Source organism: Strix uralensis, chromosome 4 (genome assembly GCF_047716275.1).
Source record: "Strix uralensis isolate ZFMK-TIS-50842 chromosome 4, bStrUra1, whole genome shotgun sequence".
NCBI classification, from domain to species: domain Eukaryota; kingdom Metazoa; phylum Chordata; class Aves; order Strigiformes; family Strigidae; genus Strix; species Strix uralensis.
Genome location: NC_133975.1, coordinates 7019532 through 7047192, shown reverse-complemented (window position 1 = coordinate 7047192; position 27661 = coordinate 7019532). Strand labels below are relative to the sequence as shown.

Here is a 27661-nt window from a genome sequence, read left to right as displayed (position 1 = left end):
TATAACTACAGTCACTGTGACACCCTGTACTTTCTACATTCAAGAAAATTGCTAGATCAGTAACCTCCCAACTTCTCAGCCTGAAGCTTTTTGTACAAGAAAAATGGGTTCAAACTTCCCTCTCAACTCCATAACATATCAAATTAGCCACAGGCAGGCTATACATCCTGGACTGCAGCACTTTTCTGCATTGGCAAGAAGCAAACAGCACATGATGATAACTTCTTCAATGCTGCCCAAAGTATCATCAGTAGAAATATGCATCATCTAAGAAAAATAAAATTGAACTGTCCTTTGTAAGGCAGAGTCACCTGGTGGAGCTAGCCAGGAAGCTGCACTGTGGTTTGTTGTTTTTTTTTTTCTTCATTTTACTGAACCTGTGGTTTCTTAAGATCTCTCTGTGTATGCTGTGTTTGGCAGCATTTTGCATTTAGCTTTTCTGCAGACAGTTACAGAGAAGTGTCCACACACCCACCATACTCTTCTTGCAGACTTATTTTGCTCTTTCTCACCAGCCTGTTCTATTTTGTGAAGTATTTTAAATGGATGGGGCTTTTTTGCTGGTATACCAAGACACTTCATTTTGCTCATTTTGTATGCTTGGCAGTGGAGTCCCGAGAGCTGATCTTTTGTTAAAATCTCACCTTTGCCATCTCACTCTCCAAACTGCCACAAGAGTTGATGCCTGAATTTTGGCTACTCCTGCCAGTGGCTGAACCACACTGGTATATGTTCTCACTCTAAGAGGCATCTCGTTATTTCTCATAGGCCAGTCTAAGGTACATTTACTCTTCAGTCTATGGCTACAACTGTCACTGGGCTGGTACACTGAAACTTCCTTGCACGGCTGGTTAGCTGGGTGTGATCTCAGCCGCCCAGAGCTCAGTGCATTGCAGTTCTAGATGGGTTTTGTAGCTTGCACTGAATTCCTGCACAGCCGCCCTCTTCTCAGTAGCTGATTTAAAGCTAACACAAGACATCCTACCCTGCAGTCTGACTACAACAGACAGATCCCTAGTGAAAGCAAGCTGAGAGCAATCAGACCACTAAATAATATTTTGCTGTTGCAGAATGCCTAGACCAGCAAAGCCGGAGGGTTGGCAGTTGATGAGCTGCTGTAACCTGAGTGCTGTAGTCCCACCAGCTCAAGTGTTAGCGCTGCTCAAGCTTTTAACCTCCTCCCAGCTGCTCTGCTCAGCCAGCTAACCCAAATACCATTTCATTCCACGGAGTGATTTATGTATGTGGACATGAGTCAGATTAGAGACAAGATTCATATGTCAGACCAACCTGGCAGGGAAGATGACACTAATGCACCCTTTTGCATTGAAAATGAAGAAGATATGTTAATATTATTGCATTGCAACTTGTGATATAGCAGCATATAATGATCAAAGGCCCCAAAGAGAGCTTTGAAACAAGGGCCTGATATGTGCCTGTCAGCTGTGGGTCTGTTACATTAGCATATAATACACAACCACAGCCTTAAACACACAGTCACAGCAGCTGTGCTAAACAACTTTGGCCTTATCCAAGAAGAAAAATTTAAAATAGTCATCTTGATTTTGGTTTAATTTAATCGGAGTTTATAACAGCAAAGATAAAAGTTGCTCATCACACAGATAACAGCAAAATATTACTATTCCTACCGTTCCATGAAACAGTTTGTCCAAATCTCAGAAATGGCAGGAAGAGCAAAGGCTTAGGCAGAGTGAGGACACTGAACACGCCTGAAAGCCTGCTGACTTCCATTTCTTTTCTTTCAATTTTTGCATCTTTGGTCTTTGTAGGGAGAGACTTGATTTAATTGCTCCTAGGGCACAACATAACACAATTCTTTTCCAGTTATCACATTTCTACCTGACCCCAAATAGAAACATGACAGAAATTACAATTATAACAGAATCAGGATGATTTCAGAGTAAAATGGAAAATGTTACCAACCTTAATTTCCCTGCCAGATAAGCAGCTGCTGTATATGAAAACACAAACATTTGAAAAGCCAGCACTGAGGGTTTGCACTGCTGTAGTTATGCATTTTAGCAATAAAGACTTTACTCAGCTGTAACTCTTATTATTCCACAATAAGATTTACCGTTCATTAACAAAAGAAAAAACAAGTTAATAGCTTTATTTCACAACAGAATAGATTTAGCACAGCACACATCTTGGGCTGTGTTTGGTTAAAACAATCATGTAGAAGATGAAGAGCAGCTGCTGTTTGGGGGATTTTTGTTTACCATCTTGGCCACGATCATGCAGATGCTCTTCCAACTGCTACAGACACAGGAGATGTCCCAGGAATTTCAGCACACTATGTGTCTGCACAGAGAGAAGATCCAGGTCCTGAAGCTATGTCTACACTGCAAGCCAGAGACATGTTTGCAGCATGTCCACACGGACCTGGGCTAGTTTTATCCTAGAGAGCATGGCAGCAGTAATATCATGACAGTAGCTGTGGTAACAGCATTTCACTGTGTCAACAGCCAAACAGCATGATGGTATTATACAACCTTTTGAAAATGGGGACTGGAAGGGCTGTGGGACTGTGGCTGACACCACTTCTCTCTCTTTCCCCTCACTGAACACTAACTGCCCTGTCAGGATGATTGTGCTGGCAGTGTGGGACTGGTATTTTGGGGCTTCATACCCTGGAAAAGGACACAAGCCCGAAGTGATGCTGGAAGACTGAGCCTTACTCTCCCTGGGCACAAGACTGCCTGCCTAGACTCAACTTCTACCTCATCCAGCTTCTCCTAGGACACAGACTGTCCCAGTAAGCATGGCACTTCTGATCCAGTAGACAGTGATTTTGCTAGATGCTGAGGTTTTGGTGGCAACAAGTGGGAGCAGGCGTCTCTCTGTTCCCTGCTCACTACAGCGTACCTGTTCCCAAAGTCATCTGATCTTCTTGTCCCTAAGAAATTTCACCCCACAGGTGAAGGTACAGCACAAGCTGAAAGCAGAGCTCTTCAGGCTTCCTTTGCCTTCTCTTCTCCCAGGATCCACCAACCTCACTAGGTTCATACATGCGACGGTTCTCTCTTTACAGGGGCAGAGAAGGACCAGGCTGAGGCAGGGCTCAGTGTTACTGAATAGGACAAAAGACAAATACTAAAAAGGACACAGTAATACCATCCCCCAGCAACTGCTACCACTTGGTATCAACCTTATTTAGATTCATGACACTATCAATGCTATTAGGGCATCAGCCATCAAGATATGGACATTTAAGCTGCAGAAGCTCATCTGTGATTCTAAGGGAATTTAAAGCTCCCATCTGTGTGGCATAGTAATTAATCTAAAACTAATTTAGGTACATCTACCTGCTTTGGTCAAAATTGCATTTGTAGCATAGGCATACCTTACCCATATCTATCACATTGTCTCCTTATTTTTGCTTTAAAGAGTAGGACAAAACAGTATCAAAATATTGAGCTTCCAAAGCCAGCCAACCTGCGTACTACCTTCCTCTAAATGTTGCAGACATCATCATCTCCAGAAACAAACATTAACCTCTGTGGGCCCAGAGCACAAACACTGATGCAACCAATATTTGCTTGGAAGGATCAAAAAATCTTGATCCTTTCCAAAACTTGAAGTCAGTATTGTGACAGGTACTGTAAAAGGCACTCCATCAGAAATAGCTGGAATTGTCTTAATTACTTTACCTCTTGATAATTAATCTCTGCATTCATGTCTGAAGTAAAACTTTTTAGAGGGAGATGGATATAGGAGTCTGGGAAAAATGGGTTTACATGCAATGGAATTATTCATTAAAAATACTCCACATAGGTAGGTAACTTTACATAGGCTCTAGGTAAATAAAATTAGGCATATAATCTAAAAATCTCTGGTTTATATAACAGTCCCACTAAATATGATCTAAATATAAGCAAATAACAGTGTCTAGGTTTTATCATACTTTCAGTCTGACAATCTGAAAGAATTCTGTAGACATTATTTAGGCTTCAGAACACCTCTAATACCTACAAACTCCATTTTGCAGCTGTGGAAACTATAACACAGCATGGTAAAGTGACACAAATCAGGAACCAAAAAATGTCAAGTCATAGAACAGAAGCTTTTAATACAATCAGTGTTAATGCAGGATGGCACCTTCTGGCCTTTTGGATCTTAGGATCAGTAATTAATGGACAGGCAAGGGAACACTAAGTCACACTCACCACACTTCCAGCACAATACTAAACCTGTTAATGTTCTCCCCTCTCTTTGCTGTAACTTTGATTAGCAGTTCTCCTCCACGCTAGCAGACATGTTTGCATGCACATGTTACAGCCTCCATCCTGCAGATATTCATTACAAGGTGTAGTGCATGTTCCTAGGATGTCAATTACCGCTACAGTGTCAGCGGGACTTCCCCAATCACACCTATTAGAAAACACTTGCAGAGATGCATCTTCACTTCTGAGCCAACTCTCGGCCTCACTAGCTCCACTGCAACCCCAACCATCCTAATGGGATCACAGCAGTGGGAGAGAGGCTCCTTTATCCATTAGCAAGAAAACAACAGCAAACACAGCAGCTTGGCCAATGCAGTAGCAATAACCTGAGTTAGATGGATTTTCCACATACAGAGCTCCCTGCCTGGCTGCTGGAGTCTCTCTGATTGCCAGCAGAGGACTTGGAAGGCATTTTGCTGATGAGATCAAAGACAGGCTTTTAAAGCTCAGCACGCAGGATCTACCCACTGGAAGTGGAGCAGACAGCATCTGGCCTCAGACCAATCTCAGCTGAACACAGTTCAAACTAGTCTAATGGGGAGGCAGAAGTTAGTTAGGAGTTAGTATAAGCACTCAGCAGATTACCTGCCCTTTTTTCTGGTCCAAATACAAGTGTAAATGAAGTAGCTGAGAGACCTAGCAAGGGAAAAAAGAGAGCTATTGTGGCAACACATAAAAGCTTTGAGAATAAGGTCTATTTGAAGCATAAGTAATTGAGGCGAGACATGAGCATGACACTGGGCACCGATATGCAGGGACTCACATACACATAAAAAGCAGGGACACCCACCTGTGGACTACACCTTTGAACGTAGGTTCTCCCTTCCTCAGCTTTCCCAGAGAGATGGAGAAACCACTCCATAACCCTAGCTGACAGGGTGTTACCTAGCAAGTGTGTTTAAAGAGTAAAGCAAATTACAAACACAGTGGGCTGTCACTCCACTTCTTGCACTTGATCGATGCTTCCCACTGGAGAAACCTCTAGTGTCTGGCCACCTCCGTAATCCAGACTTAAGATCATTAAGAACAGAGTACTTTTATGACTAATTTAGGCACAGGATTAGGTGATGGACACGTGGCAGTCTCTTTAGTCCTGGTGACGGACAGGTCTTCTGAGAAGTAGGGTGACACTGGGGAATTATTCAGGGCAATGAGTGCGAGTTTGCATGCAGATGCATATCACGCCTGGCTGCAGGCAGGCCTTGCTAAGACCAAAACCATTGGCTTTATGCTCTGAGCACAGACCTGAGTGAAGGAGGAAATTGCTTCTGCTGCCATATGAACGAAAACAACTTACAAGCAATATCCTCATGGCCATGGCCTGCATGCCATGCCCAGCCTGGAAGAGCTACCTGATTTGGAGATGTCAGACAGTACTGAAGACTCAATGGAAAACCAGCTGACGTTAATGTTGATGGTGAAAACTTAATTTCATCCACTCCTTTTGTTTGTGCAGTTCATTTCCTCTCCTGGGAACTGTTTGTTATTGTCTCTCCCAGCCTGGTCTCTCTGTATAAATTTATTGTTTGGTTCTGCTGTCCTGTGCATTCACTGGCTATTGTCTGCTTCTTGAGAGACCAACGAAAGAGCCAACAAGAGAGATAAACTGGAAACAGCTACCTGGATTGCAGCTCAGACAGCGCTGTGTTTTTATTGATTTCGGAGAAAAAGATTCTCAAAGATTTAAAAATGAAAGATATGTCACACCATGGCAGGAACAGTTCACAAAACACTGTCATCAGTGGCACACTACCATATGTTTCAAGAAAACCATTTCTTGTTTGTCTTTATTGGTGTAACATAGCTCAGCCATGAGATCTTTGATTTTGGATCCCAAATGGAGATCCTTTAAAGGAAGCTACTTTCAAAAGCAGCGTGCTCAGCTCTTCTGAGATAACTCTAATGGGTCCCCCAAAGGTTTCTCAAACTGCGTACTCTAAATCACCCCGACTTTTGCAGCTCTTGGCCATGTTACAGACCAGAGCACACAATGTGGCCATTACAGATACAGTACTAAGCAGATTGGTCAGAACTGTCCTCTGATACGCTTGGCAAGCGAAGAAACACTTTCCCTCTGAGCAGTGGGATCTAACAATTACAAAGAGGCTTTATCCAGTCTCTTAAAGGGAAGGATGGTCCCCACCCCCTGCCTCCCTCTTTCCCAATTCAAGAAGAAGTGCAGTTCTCCACTGTCATGCCACAAAAGGCAGCACCTCTCTCCTGCACAAGTTTTTGCTCCAAACTCCCACAGTGAATAGGTCTCAATTCTTATGGAAAATCAGGAATCTAAATATTGACTTTCAGGCAGTTGTACTGGCTATACCAGCTAGATAGTAGAAATTAATGAAAAGATGCTGTTAGACTAGAGAAGATAAAATGTAAATGACCACCAGCATTTCCCTTCCACTGTCCTGGTTAAAAAAAAACAGCAAATGCACTGGGAAACTTCCCAATAAATTTCTTGGGTTAAGGGACCCTAAACTAGCAGATCTGTAACTCCCCACATGGTAGTGAGCCCAAAGGTGGAAATGGAAGTGACAGTGTTGGACCAGACAGGTGCTTGTGAGCTGAAGCAGTTTGGGAACTGCTGACACTGCACTCCTGAGTGTTTAGGAGGTAGATGAGCATAATTAAACCCTCCCACCTTCATATGCATGCCTGGCCCTTTTAACCAATAAACCAGAGTGATTTCTAGCTCTGGCAGCACCGCAAGCCATATTTCCCCACGCATGAAAGGCTCCTGGACTGTTTCTCAGACTTATTAGGCACAAATGGGCTTTTCATCGACACCAGTCATGCATGCCTGCTCCCTCCACCTCATTTATCATCTCCTGCCAAGGCGCTACGCCCACTGCCAGCAGCACGCTGTGCCCCACTCCCCTTCCTCCAGGCGGGCTGTACCAAGGGGCACAAAACTGGCTACAGCACCAGCCGCTGTGCACAGTCCCTGTCCTACACACAGGAGGACAGAGGAAGGTACATTATCAGAAACCTCTGGATTACGATGATCTGTTGGCTGTGGGATGTTTTCTGCAGCTCTCCTTTGAAGAGCAGAGTTAAGGCTGCAGCTTGGGGATGGTTAGGTGGTTGGGAGCAAGAGTTGTCTTGGGTGTGGGGAAAGACATTGTCCTATTTGGCAGAATCAGTTTGTTCAGGATGAGGAATAAGGATACATACAAACAGGATCTGGAAACCCAAGAGCTTGAAGGAGAGGTTCAGAGAGCTGGAAGAGAGTGTGAAACTGGTGATGGGAGGGCTGTAGAGGCAGAGGAGGCAACAGTAGGGCTGGGTCGGATCTTGGGAAAAGAAGCAAGGAGTGGAAGGGTTGGGGATTGGGAACAGGGCAAGGCAGGAGGTGGTAGGAGGCTCAGGGTGATGGGCAGAGGATGAGAAAGCACTGGGAGCATGGTGACAGCAAGGGACTACATATGAGTGTGCTGGAGGAGGCTGGTGCTGCCTCCAAGCCATCGGTACCTCTCCTCACTGCAGCCACACACGTGTCCCAGCCACTTACATTAGAAACCTGACTGGTGCCAATAAAAGCCCACTTATGCCCAGGCCTCCATCTGACAGCTCCACTGCCTGGCCGAGGCCTTGCACCTGCCCACTACCAGGGCTGGAACAGTCTTGCTGCTGCTGCCCCTCTGCTGTGACCCAAAAGTAGGGTCCCTTTCTGCTTCTCCTCTCCTCCCCTGAGGTGAGCTGGAAAGAAGGTGGCAGTCAGTGCTCTGGGCCCTTTGGGAGCAGTAATGGCTGAACTAGTTGGAACTAATTGAAAACACAGAAAGAGCAGCAGGATTTACCGTCTGGTCATCTAATCCCACCACTTCGGACTGACCCACTTCAAAGTCACAGTGTGTGACAGAATGACCAAGCAATGAGGACAGGATTACAGAGCCCCAAATGAGATTATGTTCCTTGGTGGGGACACAAGCTGCTGGGGGCAGGGAAAAGATCTGTGTTGAGCACCTAGCAGGGGTAATAAGACCAGATATCCAATGCTCTATCTGCTTAGAGAGCATCAAAAATAGACTCTCTGAAGAGAGAGAAAACACCCAAGCGAGTCAGCTGGGCAGACTCCGGGTACTTGGGACACTGACAGCTCCTCAGCCCGTAAAATGAATTGGCACAGGTTTGTGCCAGTGTTAGCACAACTGTGGCTTCAAAACAAAACAGAGCAGGGGAAGGGAGCAGGAGAAAGGGCAAGGGAGACAAGCCTGCACTTGGCTAACTAAAACTGTAGGCTATTTAAGATAGAAAGGGGAAAGGTCCAGGGGATCAGAGATAAGGAAGGTGTGGCTGTACACAGCTTGCATCATTTTAGTCTGTGGTAAATACTTTAAGTAGCAGCCTGACACACTCAAACAGTAATCAGAGAGCTAGCTGCCTTGTGCTGCACATGGATAAAAAGATGGGCTTTGCCCAAAGATTTTATCACCAAAGACAAAAGATCATGATGGTTCCTGTGGGAGCACAAGAAGATCAGTTACCATGTTCAGAGAGAGAGGAGAGGACAGGGCTATGCACAGTGGCAGACATGTCTCCAAGAACAGGAGCCTTCAGATTTAAGTTCATTTACTGAAAACAGGTCTGGAAAGAGTACACTTTCAGCCCAGCATTTCACTGTGTATTTGCCACCAGAAGATGCTGACTTGCAAAGTCTGAGGGTCCATTTCTTAATACAAAAGCATCTTTTCTCACCCATTACTCCAAGCGAAGCAGGAAATAAGACAGATCCTCACATTCACCTGCTGGTAAAAGCCACGTTTTCCATGGGAGCTGCAGGAGCTCAGTGCTTCTCAATATATGGTCATCTCTATAGGTTCCAATTTTAACACAATCCATTAAAGGCTGAAACCCAATGACCTTGTTCAGGGCTCAGTTTCCCATCTACACTCATCACAGGCTAGCTGGATACCCTTAAACCTTGGCATTGGGAAAGCCAAGATAAGCCTTAGAAATAGTATTCTCTTTCCTCCCTCCCTGGAAACTTCCCCCTAAGGACAGCACAGCAGTCTTATCTGGCATCTGTCAGCTCAAGGTGTTTTCCAGATAATTAGTCATTTAAACTTCTTTCATGCAGGATATTCTAGCTCTGTTATACCTCCTTTCTCAATTGAGCAAGTAAGGGCGTTGCCATACATTTAATAGCAGCTGAAAACCAGGGCAACAGAAGCTGTTACCACCTGTACCTACTTGTATCACTCCTCTCTTGGAGCTCCCTTCACAGCAGCTGGGACAGCTAAATGGAGACACGTCCACACCCGACCCATCACACCCTGAATACCTGAGGAATTCCAGCTCAGCACTTCCGTACTGCAACAGATCAGACTGTAAATCAGCCATTCAGCTCTTCCTGCCCAAAAGACAACAAAACTACTCTGAGAAGGGCAAGTCACAGAAGCTGCTTTAACCATTCCTGACTATTACACCATGAAGAGTGTAAATGTATTAAGAGTGTGGTTCCATGAGCAGCAGAACTAATCTGTCTGCTTCCCATGACCAGGAAGGGAAGATCTTTCTTTTCTTTCCTCTGATCATACTCTTCCCTTCTGTCTCTTCCCTTGTGCTGGCTCAGGCACTCATGAGACACATTAGTGAGCTTGAAAACAGTACCCTTCTCCTTCTGGATTAACTTTCTGAGGTCCAAAGAGCTGGTGTACAGTAACCCACTGGGAGCAGGAGTGTTACTACATTTTGGAGGAGGAGAGATGTCAGATCAGCTCACCCTGTCTCATGGATCTGCACCCTGAGGGACACAGAAGCAAGCGACTTGCTGGAGGCCACATGCCAATATGGTGAAGGAAGCCAGGAGTCCTACTTTTCCTCACATATTCAGAGTAATTTAAATGTCGAGGCTGAAGCAAAGACATGAACAGTCCCTACCTTGGTTTTAAAAATCAGTCAATTAATCAAACCAGTAACAACCTCTCTACCTTATGAACAGATCATTTTCCACCTCCCCAAAGTACCGTGCAGGAAAGACTCTTCTGGTCCATCTGCAGGTTGCAATTTCTTAACTGTTTTCTCTCAAGTTAGGCTGGCAGATGTGCCGTACAATAATAGGCACAGACTTGCTTTCTTCCAGCACTGAATGGGGAGCTTCATTAACCCACGCAAAACAATTACTTCGTTGTATCCTGGAGACTCTTCTTCCTTCTACCCAGCTTCCCATTGCCACTGGAGCCACGTTTCAAGGCAGTGAGATTAAGAAAAACACCAGAAAAGCAGAGCAGTGGGAAGAGAAACTGTGGTGCTGACTGTTCATTCAGGTTGAAGAACTGATGAAGACACTGTTGCAGCCCTGAGATGAACAGGTTGGCACTGTGGGTCTCGGCTACTGTTGAGCTTGTCATATTCAGGAGCTATCCAAACAGAAGCCAGAGTTCCTTCAGGATTCACACATAGTTTCTCACTCTGTCCTAAAAACAGCCCTAGCACAGAAAGTCTGCAGCACCTTGTAGGAAGGGGCTCAGAGCAAAGGTAGTGCTGCAAAACAGGCATTCCCAGAGCCTATTTATGTCCATGGTGTGACTTCTTCAGGCTTACATAGCAGCAGCAAAAGTGTTAAATGTCATAGAGGCATCACACAAATGTTGTTTCATTGGGCATGTCATACACAGCTTTGCCTTAGCTCCACGTTTATCCCAGTTTTCAGTCCAGGTTTGGATTAGCTAGCAGTTCCTGGGTTAGCAGAGTCCCCCCCACCAAAGAGCAACAGTTCAGGAGAAGAACTGAACCAGGCCTGAGAGCCACAGTCCGCACAATGCTTGGCAGGGAAAAGGGAGGCAATTTTTGGTTTTTCTTTGGAACAGGATATAGCTTTTGCACATCCTTGTGATCCTACATGTCCATGGCACGCCCCAGAGGCTCCCTACTTCTATAATACCTTGCATTCAACATGCTTCATAGACTTAAAGGTATCTGGCCTCCTAAGGATGTATTATGTATTTTTACAGAAGGTAAGGTCAAGACATACTAAAATGGCATGCCTACAGTCTTATGAAAAGTATTTGACAGAGGAAAATAATTTCCTTCAACTCCCATTCACAAGTTTTTCCCGATACCATACACACCTTGACCATATGTTTCTACTGTCCTTTTGCAGGAGGCATTGTATCTGACTGCATGAAAGCTGCACCTTTTATAGAAGTCTTGCCCCCAAGATACAAGGGTATAGTCACTGTGCATATCTACCCTAAACCATGATAATCCATGGCCAGAGAGTGGGACCACAAAATGCAGTTTTCAGGTCATTGCAGCCGTTATGCAAGCAAAGAAACAGAGATAAGAGCTATTTTCTGGTTCCGGCTCTATGCCAGGAACAGAGTACAGGATACACTTCCTCAGATGAGACCACTCCTCCAATATCTACTTGTTCTCCAAAAGGAACTAATACCACTTCCCATTCACTCTTACATAAACATGGCTCCAGAGAATTACACAGCAGATATGTTGTGTGTAAGCCTTGCATACAACCTTCTAGCCTTCATGAACTTCAGATCTTTCTGTCAGTACCCAAATTATAGGTCACTAGATCCTCCAAACTTCTCAACAATTCAGCACAATTGACAAACTGGGCTGCAGATGGACTTTTCCTTCACTGCAGAAGGTGCTGACCAGAAAAAAAAAGTATTTCCCTGCCACGGTGTCAACTGTGTTCACCTAACATCAGCATCTTTCATGGAAGCATGCTCTTGTTTTGACAGTGAAAATGAAGAGCACAGGCTGTGATGAACCGAACTGCTAAAGCTATAACCTGGGTACTGAAGGAAAATATAAAATTCAACAGAGGCCTGAGGCAGACCTTACTCTTAATCCTTCATTTCCAACCACTTAAAGGTTTATTAAGCACCACACTTACTGTCTTCATCCTAAGAGGCACCTGTGTGGCTGGTGAATGGGAGATTGGGAGGCATGATCAAAATCAGTGAGAGAATCCCTACCCTCACCATATCTTCCCCTCCACACTGTGGCTGCTGGTGGTGATGGATGCAGATGAGATGCTAATGAGTCACCATCCTGACCCGCACCTTTACCTTTGAAGCCGCCATGACGGCTGCCGTGGCTGCGACGTTCAGCCCCCGCTTCCCAAAGTGCACAAGGGCATCGTAGCTCCGGTCTTTTGCCTGGACGAGGCAGTCATCTATCTCCTGTCACAGCAGACAACAAAACAAACAAAAAAAAAAAAAGCACAAGAAGGACAAGTTCAGAGTGCTCCCAGCCTTAAACTCTTGGCAGAGCCAGGTCATCTTTTATGGAGGCACATCCTCCATTTCCTGCGCCTTGGCTGGAGAGAAGTTCACAGCCAACGTTTGCAAAGAGGAAGGGTTTGAAGGGGAGCAGTAACTCCCACTGCAGGTTTTGGGAACTCTTTTAAAAATTTTGCAAATGCAAGATTGGGACCCAAAGTTGGGATACACATGCACAGTACAACCACCACCAATAGTTCCTGGAAGCAGGACAGACACATCCACCTGGGCAGAATGGACCAGAGTGTGTCAGGAGCCATTTGCAGTCTATGGACTCTAAAGACACACTGGATTGCCCCACAATTAAAAAGGAACCATGACACTGGGCAGCTGCAGCTGTACTACCCTGGGTCTAGGACTGGTGGTCTCAGAAGTATCTGAGATATCTCTGCACATCACTGCATGTCTGGCTTTAACGTGCCCATCGAATTGGTTGGTCCAGAGCTTCTGGACTTCAATGCTGCTCAAAATACAGTGAAATGGTTATGAAAGTTCCTGCCCTCACCCTCCCTTCCTCCGGATATGGGTCTGGATGATAATGGATGACAACGACTTCTAGTATTCAGCTACTGGATGTGCTGGGTTAGTAGGGACTGGAGGCTGCAAGAAGCTGCTGGCTGTTTAGTGATTCCCTCCTTATTCCTAGTAGATAAGAGGTGGCAACTGAAAAGGCACAAGCACTACACGTGAGAAGCATAAGCAGAAGTTCCAGGAAACAGAGAGACAGCTCTGCTGATCCCCACTGTCCTTCTTGGACAGGACTGAGGTACAACTATTCATGCACTGCCTCTGGTTAAACAGAGATCTTTCACTTCCATAGTTTCCAGTGTGGGAAACAGTTATTCACTTCTCAGCAGTTTGCATGCTGATATGTGACCGATCGCTCTTCTTGGCCCATGTATCCACATGAGCCCAATGGATCTGCCTGACAATGTCCCATTCACAGCCACAGGAATCTCCTAGGCGGGCAAATGATCCAAGCTGTAATGTGTGTCCCCCCAAAATTAGCATCATGAATTTGAGCAAAACATTTCTCAATCCAGGACCTCAACATGCTATGCGCCTTACTTTAGCATGCCATATGTCTCTCAGCCAGGCAAGTGCTTGCTAAGCCCCTTTCAGACAGGCTTGGCTATTTGTCTCATTGCTGCACAATGTTTTAGGCAGACCTGGCAACAAAGTTCAGAAGCCCTCGCTGCCAGACCCTGTTTCTCTATCCGTTATAATCAGCCACAACATAGCACTCTAGCTATATTCAGCCAGTATGTGCAAAGCAGCTCAGGAGGTATTTTTGTCCCCCTCCCTCCCAGCTTCTCAAGTGCCCAAACATGAGTTAATATGTGTGAGCACGTTGAACAGATGCCAGTATTTAAAAACACAACAACCACGAAGAACAAAAACACCAACCAAAAGGAGATGATTAAACGATAGAGGAAGAGAATCAGCAACTCCCACTCCTTCAATGAAAATGAGTGATACGAAGACTGGGGTAAACACACTGTAGATCTGCTTCACCCAGACAGGACCCAGGCACCTGTGATTACCTTTTCTTTTGAAGACAGAGTTGGATGAACAAATTTCCTGTACAGGAGGCTGGAGCCTTTTGTGTATGGAGACAACAGCCAAGCTACAAAAGCTATTTTGAGTTCATAGTAGAATGGAAACCTAGAAGAAAAAGAGCTGTTAATGTCTGCTCCCAATTTAACCAGTGCCCTTAATTAGAGATGCTCAGCACAGGAAGGGACTGGCCATCCTAGCTTAGGGCAGCTTTCACTTACCAAAGAACCCAAAGACCTAAACACATTCACTCACCTTTGCACACATCTCAACTAGGCATGTGAGTAAATCTTTACTCGGGTATCAGGGCCATTATTTAATGCTCTGGAAGAGGCTCTGCTTGTGTGGTAAGAGGAGTTTTCTCCACGCAGACAGCACAGATGCTGCCTTCATAGCATCCCCACTCATTATGAGGGAGCAAAGAACAAACCAGCAAATGAGTATTTCATTGATATATTTATGCACCTTTCATCTCTCTGCCTTTCTGCTTTTAAGATAACACTTATCTAACTGAAACTGAAACACAAGAACCTTTGTTGTCCAAGTAACATGCAACATAAAGATGCAGATCCACACTGTGGCTTTCAGGTAGGACTGCAAAATACGCAGGACACTAACAACAGGACATGCTTTAGCTGTAACAACAAGCCAGGGACTTCTTAAGATTAGATTATACAGACTCTTTTCTGGAGGACAAACCCCAGAGCTCAAGGCTGGACAGCTAGCAGCATCCTCATACGGGCAGACATGTTGCTGTCAGCAGTGTGATGAACCAACGCCACCCTTTGCAAGCGAGAGCAGCCCAGAGGCTCTGTGTTGGCTGTGCACCAGCCCAGTTGGACCATACAGCATCCAGGTCCAACCCAATGGACCTCTGCGATGCTCTACTCCAAGCATGGATTTGCCAGGTTGGTCTTCCACCTCGCTGAGGATCTCTACAGCATACTTGATGTCACAGACTGGACAAGCCCTCTGTCATTCCTCCCAAGAGACCCACATAATACATCCTCCAAAAAAACAAAGTTCCAGATGAACTCAGTGGAGGTAGATCTGCATACAAATTAGATAGACAATAACATCTTTTATCTCCTTTTCAACAGATCTGACATGTTGCCAAGTACCCCGATTCCCTTTGTCTGGAGAACTCACTAGAGGCATGCAGTACTACACAGGAACAGGCTTTAGGTGAAGCCTATGTACTACAGTTAAATTTTCATCCTGAAGTCTACTGATCTCACTGGTTTCCACTAGAAAGGCTTTACTAAAAAGGGCAACCGAGCAACAAACATTTTCAAACTTGAGCATCCAAATTTAAGGAACTGAATCTGATAACGGGGCATTTATCTGCTCTCATCCTGATAGAGGTCACCAGGAATCCTTCCACTGGATCAGTATGGACAGACTGTCACTATTCTCCATCAAACTGTAAACCCAGCCTAACCAGGAACGGGCCTGGCAAAACATCCCAGGAACAACCACCCACACAGCAACCTACAAACAAAGTCCTGTGCTGCAGGGCTGTTTCTGCCTGATCCCTAGAGTCTGTGTATTTACTGTAGGACACAGCTAGGTATGTCTAGAATCACACCTGCAGCTAAAGTGACTGGTGTTTACATGACGATCTCTGCAAGCAGCCAACTCGGCAATCAGCTGAGCCTCTCTCTGACAGGCAGGGGACTGAGACTCCTGTAATGATTTCTCACTAATGAGATATCACTGAGCAGTTCCATCCTCTTTCTTGCTTCTCCTATGACAGCACTGAGAAAGGAAGCATGGCTCCTCCAGACAAAACACCTCTATGCACCTGAAGCTGCTAACCCCATGTTCAGGAGGAAGTGCACCCTTGCACCCCTTTCTTCCTCCTTGTAAAAATTTCCATTTTCTTTCCATCTCATGCCAAAGACCCTCTCCCATCTGGTGCTCACCAGCAAAGAAAGATATCCGTGAATGTCTCTGCTGTCGTGAAGAGTGCGAATATGATCCAGTACATCATCCATTTGACCTGGTAAACAAAAACAGTAGCCGGGTCATTTTCCCCAAGCATCTTGAACTATCTCATACAGGCACAAATGCACAGAATAGCTCTCACAGAAAAAAAGGTTCTTTTTTCCCTGCTGTGTATTTAACAATTACTTGAAGATGTCAGACCTCCCCCCACCTCAGCACATAACACACATCAGATTTCCACACAAGCCCCTGGGAAGGAAGACTCTGGCCTTTAGGATTGGTCTCATGAAAAGAACAGCCTGACTCTGTCCTGCAGAGGAAGCTCCACTGGCCAGCGAAGGACCAGTGCCATATCACACAGGGCATTAAAAATCTCACTTGGCTCATCTTAATAGCAAAGGTTAATGCTCGGGTGTTGGCCAAATTGCAATTAAGACAAAATGTAATTACTTACATAATATCTACAGGCAGGGGAAACTAGCCAGGAAGAGATAAAGAGGTAGCTGCCCATCCCAGGATCCAGGGCTCACGAACACAATCAACTCACCCCAACTTATTGAATTAGTGTGCATCAGTTGAGTGATGGTGCCTCCTGACATCCACGCCCTGAGCCCATTGTAGTGACAAGGGCAAGTCCATTAGCTTAATTCTCTTACCTAGGGCTTAGGTGAGGGCATTTTACCTCATCTTGGCAGTGAAAGCGTGTGCTGTGCTGTCACTGTGTTCAACTATGGTAACTCTGCTGTGGGGTGGACTGCTTGGTGGGTGATTTATGGACAGTCTCCTTTGTGGTGATAGTGACAGACACAGCAGGAGTCTTTGGGGACCATGACATGGCCAGGGAAACTGTAGTATCTTGAGTAATTCAGGAATCTGGGGATTTTTGTTGACTGAGCACTAAACGGCATTCAAAAGCACAGGTAAACTATTCTGATGTATGTAGTATTGGTTCTTCTTAGGCTGGAAAGGAACAATGTATTTGTCACACGCCATCGGCACTTCCAGTGATTTTTACCAAGTGACATGGTGCTCCTCTTCTGCAGCACTGTCACCACAGATGATGCAAGGAATAATTTCCAAGTACTGGAGATGAGAAATAAACCTTTTCTTCTCCCTCAATATTTTTTTTCCATTGTAAAATTGTAAAACAGCTTCAAGAATCTGTCTCTCCAAAGGAAAAGAGACAGTAATACAAAAGTTGTTAATTTAACTGAAAATTATTCTCTAATTAACTATATTTTAAAATGGAGATCCCTAAGCTGCTTTGCCGGAATGTTAGAAAGCTCAAGGAAGTAAAATCCGTGAATTAGAGAATTGGACCATGTTCCCTAAGGTTGGAATAACTGCAAGAGAATAAGGGAAGGCTGGAAAGAAGGCAGTACAAGAGGGATATCTACACCAGGTAGGTGTTGCTCTGGGGAAGGGAGGATGGAGGCTGCAGTAAATCTGCATCTCACCAGCTCTGAAGTGGCTTGCTCCATCTTCTCCCTGATGCAGTGGGGACAGTACCTGTAGTCTCTCTCCATCTCCCTGCAGGTACTGAAATGATTCCCTGAGCACCTGTCACCCAGCTATATAACTGCTCCCCTGGGATTTATATATATATTTACATGTATATTTATATTTAGCGTTACAGCAGTAGAATGGCACTGCCAAATGCCTGAGAGCATTGTCTTCCCAGGGCAGCTTCTGCCAGACTTTTTACATAACTGCAACTCCCTCAAAGCCTCACTGCCAGCATGGTTCTGTCAGTTAAGACATTACTGCCAGCAAAACTTTTAAACACAAACCAAGACCTGGTGTGGATGGGCTTGGATCAGTCTAGAACACCATTTATCAAAATGACTATTAACAAGCAAAATAAAAATAAACTACAGTGATATAAATTTTGACTAGTGCCTGAACGGTTGGTACTGTGTCAGTCTAAATTACTTTTTTTTTTTTTTTTTTTTTAAAATCAGACCCCCAGTGGGCATATTGCCATAACTGGTGTGTCAAACTGAAAAACAATTCTAAGTGCAGACCAGGTCTTAGATCAGCTGTTACCACATTTTGGTCATGACCCCATGTGTCAGATGTGAGTTCCTCTTATGCAATTGAATTTTCAACAGAAATTGGACCCTTCAACAAAATATTTTCCAGAAAAGGACTATGGAAATGTTAAGTATCAGTCACAGACACTGCTTGGGGATGCTAGTGCACGTCTTCAGCATTTCCAAGCAAAAGGTGTACAAACCTTCACAAGCACAGCTATGCAAGGGCTGCAGGCACATTTTGCCTTAAGTATCTGCTGTGTTCTGTAACACTTATGATTCTCAAAATATCCAAAACCATTATCTGAAGGAGGGGATTGATAGAAAGGAAAAAATCTCAGCAGCCACAGTGAGTCCCAGTTTGAACTTGCACTAAGGTCTTAATGGGATAGCCATCTATGCTGCTACCCAGAGGAAAACAATGGGCTCGTTATCCCTGGGATCTTGAGAGGATTGAAGAGTCAAGATCTGGAGGCTGAGCTGGGTTCAGTGAAGTTAACAGAGCTCAGGTTGCGAAGGGCACTACAAATCCTACAGGACCCCAACAGCATCCAAGTGGTTTTGATTCTCCCACATTTCATTTTCCCTGAAGGCCCCATATGCATTTAGAAACTGGGGCCCAGGGAAGATTTTTCAGCAAAAGGACAAGACAGCACACCCAGTTGCCAGACCTGCCTGTAAATAGGTCGCTCCACAAGGAAGGATATTTCTATCTGAGGATTCAGTCATATGGGCTTTGAGTTGCCTCCTCTGATCCTTGTTTTCAATGAGCAGCTAAAGCTTCAAGGCTTTTTGAAAAGGCTTTGATTTATGCTGCTCTTCAGAAACAAAGAAAGGCATGCAAAGCTCTGGATGCCAAACACCTTTTAAGCCAGCCATATATAGCCCGCACCACCAGAGAAATAGCATACATTTGTCAAAGAGCACATCAACTCTGCAGAGGAGCCAGAAGCACAAACCCAAGTCTCCTTATTTGAGACTTGTGCCTAGCAATCAGCCAGTCCACCTTCAGGCCAGTCTTGCACTGGTTTACGAGCTTTTCCAAAATACAGGCAACACCTTTAAAATGTGGTGAGGAACAATCTCAGAAAACAAAGCCTTCGGCACAGCCACAAACCTCATTACTCACATATTCTTTGATGTCCTTTGATTTCACGGCTTTGTAAGAATAATATGCGGGGTACAGAGTGCCAAATATAAGCCTGGAAAAAACAAACAAACAACAAATGGATTAAGTTGATTTCCTGTCACAAAGATTTTTTTTCCCCCCCTGTCTGTTAAATGTGTTTCTTGCACTAGTAAAAAGTGTTAGGATATGATTTAAGCTTGAGTGCACTAAGTACAGTGTAGGAGTGATTTTGCATCACTGAATTCAGAGAAACTATTGCCAGTGACATGAATGAAGAGCAGGGATTCAGGCTCACTTTCTTTTTGCAATGGTTTCCATAGCTGTACCTCATGAGTTACACAGAAAACAAAACAAACAAAGCCAAAACAGAACAGGCCACCACACTTTTAAAATGAAATTAGAAGTCTAATTTCAAATAATCCACTGTGACACCAGGAATATAGGAGTATTGCTTTCAGGGGCAGGACTAAATAAGAATCATTTGTCTAAAATCCCTTCCACCTCTATTCAATACTGTGAAAAGCTGGCAGAGGATAAAGCAGCATCTGAGTTCTACTGGTGCAAGGGTTTGAATGCTGGAGCCTTATCTTACATTAAACCTGCTAAAGGGAAGAGCCCTGCACTGTTCAGTAAAGTCCATTTGGGCTTATCAAAGGAGGAGGAATTTGCCCACCAAGATATGCCAAGAAGATCAGGCTTAAAAGATCCGAGTTCCACTCTTCTTTCAGACAGTTTCCTTTCATTTTCAAGTCTGAAAGGGATACTGTCAGCTTCAAGATTTCAGGTAAGAAAGAAATAAAGATCCGTAAGTTAAAAATAGCACTACTGGGAAAAAAACGTTGATCATTTTTTATACTAAATCCTCTCTGCATCACTGCCTAGCTGCTTATTCACTTCGATTATTCTGGACGTAAGCATAAGCTTGTCAAAACCACTTTTCCCTGCCCAGTTTTCAGTCAGTTTTATTCAATGCAGTAGGATGATGCTGCAAAGTCAGAATTTAATAGATTGCAGAGGAATGTTTATTGCCTTGCAACTACACCTCTTTCCACTGGAGCTTTTGCCTTAAATTCATACAGCTGTTTCCGCTGCTCTTGGGAATGGAAATAATCAATGTTTCAATCCCTAATTGTGGAGCCACATGGACCCACAGTTGTCTTTTCCATCCTGCCAGCAGCGATTGTGCGCCATGGGACTCATAATTACAGTTGAGTCCATTATGAGCATAAGACATTAAAAATTAACACTCTGGGATATGGTGTACCATTGTACTTCCCGTAGCTCAAGAAGGTATTTGTGAAAGAATGGGGTGAGCCAGCACACATCTTGATTTCCAAAGCAGTGACTGATGACAATTTGCCGGCTATTCATCACGCTTGCTGTAGCATAGCTTAGCAAAACCTGAAGCACAATGCAGACTTCAGAAAAGCAGCTACTGAGTGAGGAGATTCAGTATTTTACAGAGGCTTCACACTGGCTTCAAAAAGCTTTGCAAGAAACAGTCAACTCTGAACCTCTTTCACCCACAGGGGCTGTGCTATATGCAAGGTTTAGATACAAATGTTCAGAAGGATTCTGAAAACAAAACACGTATTTGACCCTTGCAGTATCTTAACAAACAGCAACACCGGTTAAGGCAAGGAAGAACACACAGACAATAGCTTGATCCTGTTCTCACTGAAGCTAATAACAAATATTCTCTCTGAGTTTAATGATAGCAGGACTTAATCCAAACAAGTTTGAGCTCACAAAAGGAAGAAAGCTCCACAATATTCAGAAACTAACAGTCGAGCACAGGAATAACATTTTTGGCTCTACTTATAAAAAGTACCACATTTCTGTCCTTCCTTCTTGGCCCAGGGTGGCTGCTATCTCACGCTTTTATTTCCTGCAAATAATCACTGAATGATTGATATTTGCTTCCTCAGTTTGTGCTGGTAACAAAGTAACTGAATCCTGAAGAAGTTTACAGAATCACTGGAAAATAATTAGTTGCAGACAATAAACACTTGAAAAGAATTCCTGTGAGAGAAGGAAACTCTGCAATGCTTTTGCATATGCAGAGCAAGAGACAGTTAATAAGGTGATGTGCTCTCCCTAAATTGGAGATTGAGAGTTTCACTGATTTGTTTTGTAGCGTATTGTGTGCATATATGGACATTTATTACTGCTATGGTTTACCCAACCAAAAACTGTTTTAAGGAATGTTGGCTCCCAGTCTTGTCATTGCTGTGGCTTACTATGTGGCTTGGAGTTACTTATCTTCCATTTGTAGGATGGACCCAGAGGTTAAAAGATATCCAGGCATTTCTGTAAAGCATATTCAGGGTTTTGGAAACAAATATCTGCACATGGGCATATTCCAGTCTTCACTGGGCTTTGGATCAGGCTTGAATACAATTGATGTAATTCAAACATGCATGTCAATCTCTTCCCTCAGTCCCTCTCCCCTGCTGAAGACAATACTTCTCTCTTCCCTATCATCCAAGCTTCCTGTGTAATTAAAATTATTGTTGATTCCTGTCTTCCTTCATCCCCATGCTCAGACTGTCGCCAAATCCCTCCTCCTGCACACTATACACAAAAGCAAGGCTGATTCTTTGTCCCTCTGCCCAAGCCAGTAAGTCATTCCTTGCCCAAGCCTCCTTTCCAGCCTCCTGTGCTTTACTAATCTCTACCCTGCCTAGATGCAGTAGTGTTTAAATCTCTTCCCCCTGCCTCTCACACACACATGCACACAGAGGCTACCAAGCCGAAGTAATATTCTTACCTTTGCCTTCTAGTGCCTGAAAAATGTTGCCCCTAACTACTGCTGGTTTGGTCTTTTATCACATCTCACCTCAGTCTCTTCTCTCCTTTAATGACTGCAGTGCCACCAGCTTCTTACTCTGCTGTTTGTTGTATGTCTTCTTGCACAACCTGGAGCTCCTGTGCTCCTTGCTCCTCCATTGCCTATCAGCCCATCACCTCCAAAACAAGCTGTTCCCTGACAGTTATCCTGACAGACCACAGTTTGAGAGGTAGCAGTCCAAACCACACAAATTCCAATCATGTCACTCCCCAGTTCCTCCTCATCTCTCTAATCTTCTGCAACACTCCAGTTCTTACCTGATGTTCTCTGAACCACACCACAGGACCTTCGGCTTTCCTCACATATCCCCAAAATTGCAGCACAGACCCCCAGTTCCCTCCCGCAACTGTCAGCTGACCCTGGGAACGACACCTGCTACGACTCCTTCCGTGGTACATGCATTGACTGCCTGACTGGTGCCTGCCAGCTGGCGAGTCACATTAACGACCTACCTACGGAGTTAACACTGCAGCTTTTACCTCCTGGCAGACACTGCCATGAGACAACCTCCTCTCCAGCAGCTAATTCTTATGAATAATGTCAAAATTTAATATCTGAGACCTCTCTGACCCATCTATTTCAGCCACAACCACTTTGCGGATCCAACTGTTAGCAGCAGTGGAAAAACAGACTGCTTAAGCCTCATTTCCTTAGGAAACCAGGCTACAAACACAGTCAACCCACTCCCCACCCATTTCCATCTTTCAAAACTCCTTTGAATGAGCTATGTGCCCTGGAAAGCCTTGGCTCTTTTACCCTCCTAGTGCAAAAGCAGAAGCAGACATCCTGATCAGCAAACTTCCCAGAGTTTGATGTAGTAGTTGCTACGTTTAAAGCTACAGAAATGTGTTCCTACAGTCTGGGCTAAAACAAACACATACCCTCAGGGTAGAGGGAAAGGCAAGGAAGTAGTGACATTCATCAGTGAGTTAGGAAAAGCTCACTTGCAGCACTAAACAAATAACCACAACAGTCTAACAATTCTTACACTGCTCCATGCTGGAGGTCTACATCAATTACAATTGCCTTGAAAAAGGACAAAACAGCAGCTGTAAAGAAATCACTGAAGAGTCAACTAATTGTGCAACAGGAGGCAAAAATCTAAGTAAAAGGTTAGTCTGCCTAAAGAATAGGATAAGGATTAATGCTGAAAATCTTATAATCCTATTAGGTACATCAGCAGCAGCAATCCCCAATCTGGACTACTACGTGAGCTTCCGGTCAGGGACACGGCGGACGCAGGAGGGGAAAGGAGAAGGGCAATGGAAAGGTATGTGGAAGTGCACCAGGGAAGATCCCTAAGAGCAACTGTAAATGCTGCAATTGTTTCTTTTGCAGCAAAGACAAATAACTGAGGTTATTTGCTCCTATTCCTGATGCAGTGTAAGGGGATGTTCAACTGAATCAAGAGAACAAAGTCAAAAAGGAGGAGAGAAACCCTCTCTATCACCAGGAGTTAATCTGTGGAACTGAATTTATGTATTTATATAATTAAATTACATAAGACATGGGTTTGGTTTTGGTTCCCATTATTCAAGTTTACTACTAAATGAGACAGTTTGGCGTTTCCTGATTATCAGGGGAATATTAAAGCAACTGAACTGTTGGTTCCTCCTTAGCAATCTCTGTCACATTCCAGGGGAGCAGCTGCATCATCCCCAAACCTCCTTCTGTTTCCACTTGCCGGTACAGCCACAGCCAGCCCTGGCTATTATACCCTTCTATTCCTTCTCTGGATCTGCTACCAGAGTGATCTGACCATCACAGAGCACAGGCTAACCCAGATGTGACAATATTCCTAATAGCATCTAGGTTATAACCTGGGGATCAGCATCAGAGCTGCTACCAGGACCCGGGAGGGCCTCACATGACATCTTGAGTTCTGATGATTTGCTGATACTATTTTCCTCATGAGGGGCCTGGTCCTACAGCCATTTACCTGTGAAATTAACTCTCACATTCCATACAGCAGCCGTTGAAAAAAACTGAAAGATTCTCAACGGTTCTCAGGAGTACTGGCCAGGACTCAGGTTACCTCCAGAAATGCCTGCATATCCATTCTCTTCATTATTTTTAACCACACAGGTATTTTCTGGATGGTAACCTACAGTTACAATTATACCAGCACGGTGCCATTCACATCCCAAGCCATCCAAGTTTTGCTCATCTAGTTAGCATGCCACCAGCAGTGTTTGGGCTGCCCAAACATTTAGAACACTGTACTACTACAACACAAATAGAACAGCCCTTCTTTTGCCCATAAATAACTAATGTTTCCATATCATCAGCACACAGCAGCCAAGATGGCAAACTTCTGCTCAAACACAGGGATGGACACATTTAAGAATCACTGAAATATTTCCTACTTCCTCAATATGTTCATTGGCTAGTGTGTGCTTTTTACGCACCGAGCAGCAGCTGAGCTGTCACCATGCCAGCATTTGTCACTGAAACCGCCAAGAAGGGTGCCAATAGGTTTGCATTCCTTATTATCAGTCCTAATTAATGTTCACACAGTGCCACAGAATAAAAATAAACAGCACTGCCTTTGCACCAAAGGTCCCCAGTTTAAATCCATCAGCTGTGGAAGTGAAAATAAGCAGCGCACAAGGTCAGGGAAAGGGTTAACATTAGCCCCTTGACAGGCCAAATGCCTGATATCCAAGAAGGGACTGGGGTGGAAGAAGCACCAGCTGCAGAAGAGGTGGTTCAGGGGTGATACTCCCTGGGAGATGGCTCCTAAAGATTCTTTGTGGTCGTTCTGCAGCAGAATAGGTCCCGCACGGTGGCTCCAGGGCAGTCGGGTATTTGCCTGTTCACCCTCAGGGTGACAGCTGACACCGTCTCCACTCTGGGCCCCAGGAGATGGGGGGTACTGGCCATGCCAGCCTGACACCCCGATACAGTCTGAGGATACCAAAGGTGCATGGCACCTCAGTGACAAAAACACCCCCCAAGGAAAGCACAAGGGGCCTGACACCCCTGAGACAGATCAGGCTCACTTCAAAGTCCATTTGCAGCTGGAATCAAACATCCTGGTTGGTTCTGTGCTGCAGAGGACAACCATGCAGCTGTGCCCATGTCATTCATCCAGTTGTGCACCACCTCCACAGATATTAACAAGGTGTGAAGTTCCACTTGAAGTCACTCAGCACGTCCCTCTGCTTTTGGAAACATTCCTCCCCACCACCTCAGTGGGTGACCTGCTTAGCTCCTCTGGGCTGCTGAGACCTTGTGCTCATGAGCAGTTTTGAAGCACCACGCACACCCGCAATGCCGAGGAAACAGAGGGCACGCCCAGGAGAACTCAGTGTCTAACACAAAGATGTTCTGCTTTTCATCCAGAGCCACCTCAGAGTTCTCAGCCAGGCTACTGCAGAAGCAAACCGCAAACTTCATCTTGGTTAATATGACCTAACGGCTGGCAAAACCTAATCTCTCCTCTTGGTGTAACTGTGGGGTAAAGGGACACCCAACTGCCCTTCCAGCAGAAATAGCAAGAGCAAGGGCTGTCCTTGAGGCTTCTAATTTAAGCAGTCTTGATCTTCACAAAGCAGCACATACTCCTCTACAGATGACACCACCTTTTTTTTTTTTTTCTTTCCCCCCTCAGCCAGGGCACTCCTCCCATGGGAGCTGGAAGATGGCCAGGCACAAACAGGTGAAGAGATGTGGCAAGGGGGACGGGTGGAGGAAGTGGCCTTGGCCAGCCTGGAACTATCACACAACTATTACTCATGTTGAGATCCTATATCCAGACTTGTCTGAAGAAGGTAAACGTGATTTCCTTTTCCTCCCTTCTTGTTACAGACAGAAGATAAAAATACTAAAATAACAATACTACTGATGGAGAGACCTTGTAAAATACCAGGATTGTTAAGATAATGCACGTGATGACTACTAAAACCTGACATTCCTACTGAAACTACCAGCAGTGAAGGGTCTCCCAGGGTTTATATTTAGACTGACACCCTTGAGTATCATACTTAAAGCCCAACCGAGATTAAGCAAGTACTTCACCCTTCCCAGGGTTATTGTTCCAGGCTGTTTTCAAACTCAGGCAGAATTGCATCAGTTTACAGACAGGCTAATGCTTCAAAGTTTTCTTTACAGCCCTTCAGAACAGAAAAGGCCTGTGTAGCTGCTATAAAAATACCCCATGGCTCTGCAGCTATTTTAGGAAGCAAATTTATTGCAGGTAAATGGCTTACTAAACTGGTCTGTTCTACCTCATGCTGCCTTCAGTGGAGCTGCCTGGCCCAGTGGAGGTGGGCTGCTAATGAGCAAGGGGAATTTGTTTTCTCCCGAGTCAATGTTTTAAAGGAAGCGTCTGCATGGAGGGTGTGTAGGGCTGGTGTGGGGACCCGACCCATGGGTGAGAAGCTGCAGGTTGATAGGAACACCATGCCTGGCACATGTGACAAGGCTCCAAGCAGCTGCCTGCAAGAGATAGTGTTTCGTGGGCCTCAGAGGCATTTGCCCTGTTGCTGCTCCTCCCCTCTCCGTGCTTCGGCTCGGTAGGACCGCAGAGAAAGCAGTCCACAGCGCTGAGCTTTCTCCCAGTGCTGGCACAGCCCACCACTTCATTCAGACCCTTTCAGGGGAGAAAAAATAATTCATCAAAGTGGAATACTAAAGGGAATAAAATCTGTGCCTTTTAGAGAAGAAAACATTCTCTGCTATGTGACCAGGTCAGATCTTCACCCAGCTTCACTGCTCCATCTGTGTGGCCTTGATGTTTTCCCTATCCCCTAATGACTGTATAGCTCCTGCTTTGAGAGCCCTGTCTTTTTCCAGGTCAGATAAATGGCAATTTGAAAACTAAGTGGTATGTTTCAGATGGGAAGGGCTGCTTTTCCTGACTCTGGAGAGGGGGATGTTTATGTGGAAAAAGGCTTTTTTAGAAGCACTGACATTATATTCTAGAGATGACAGATGGTCTAAAATCTGTATTGTGAGTTAGCCTACAGATTTATGGCAGGCTCGTGATACAAAAAGGAACAGAAAGAGATATGTACCTAACCAAACTCATTTCTAGGCTAAAAAAGGTATAAAATATGGATTGCGTATCAACAAAGAAGCTCTGCGTTATTTTCATACAAAATGACAAAGATCATGCTGCAAGTATTGTTCTGGAGTTATTTTAACTGATGCTATGTGAATCAACATTTAGGAAGTGTAAAAATGTACAGAAATCCCAATTTAGAACCTAATCCTACATTCTGTGTATCCAAAAAACTCAGTTCAGGTTATGGAAGTGTTTCCCTGTCAAACCGTAAGTGCTACCACTGTCTGAGGATGTGGTGAGAAACACAAGGGCTCCTATTTGTCTATTCCTCACTGAAAGACAGCTTTAGACTTCTAGTGTTGTACTCATGGGACAGAAAACAGGAATAAAAAATTAAATGGGACTATAACTCATCCAAATCAATTGCAACGTAATCTCCTTACAGTAATGTTACTTCGGCTTCCCAGACAGAATATTACTAGAAGTGCTTAACTAAGCGCAAGGAATATTTTAGCTCCCCGACATAATTTAAAAATCAAAGCAAAAGACCTCTTTGGCTCAAATGTCCAGTCAAAGCCATGAAAAATATTGACTTCCCATGGGTTACCAGTGGTTCAATCCACTGAAACAAACTGAGCAG

The 27661-nt window shown here is 44.6% G+C and overlaps 1 protein-coding gene across 14 annotated transcripts in view; it reads right to left on the bottom strand.

Annotated features, from left to right (window-relative positions):
* REEP1 (receptor accessory protein 1) overlaps positions 1-27661 on the bottom strand; it is a 71780-nt gene that overhangs the window by 24486 nt on the left and 19633 nt on the right. For 10 of the 14 annotated variants that reach the window (XM_074865495.1, XM_074865497.1, XM_074865510.1 and 7 more), the window contains 5 exons: positions 19163-19235; positions 15979-16055; positions 14041-14161; positions 12278-12397; positions 4830-4880 (listed from right to left, as the gene is read on the bottom strand). In XM_074865495.1, the coding sequence (XP_074721596.1) occupies positions 4830-4880; positions 12278-12397; positions 14041-14161; positions 15979-16055; positions 19163-19235 (442 nt within the window). The remainder of the gene's footprint in view (positions 1-4829; positions 4881-12277; positions 12398-14040; positions 14162-15978; positions 16056-19162; positions 19236-27661) is intronic. The other 4 variants (XM_074865496.1, XM_074865499.1, XM_074865500.1 and 1 more) reach the window with 3 other exon arrangements.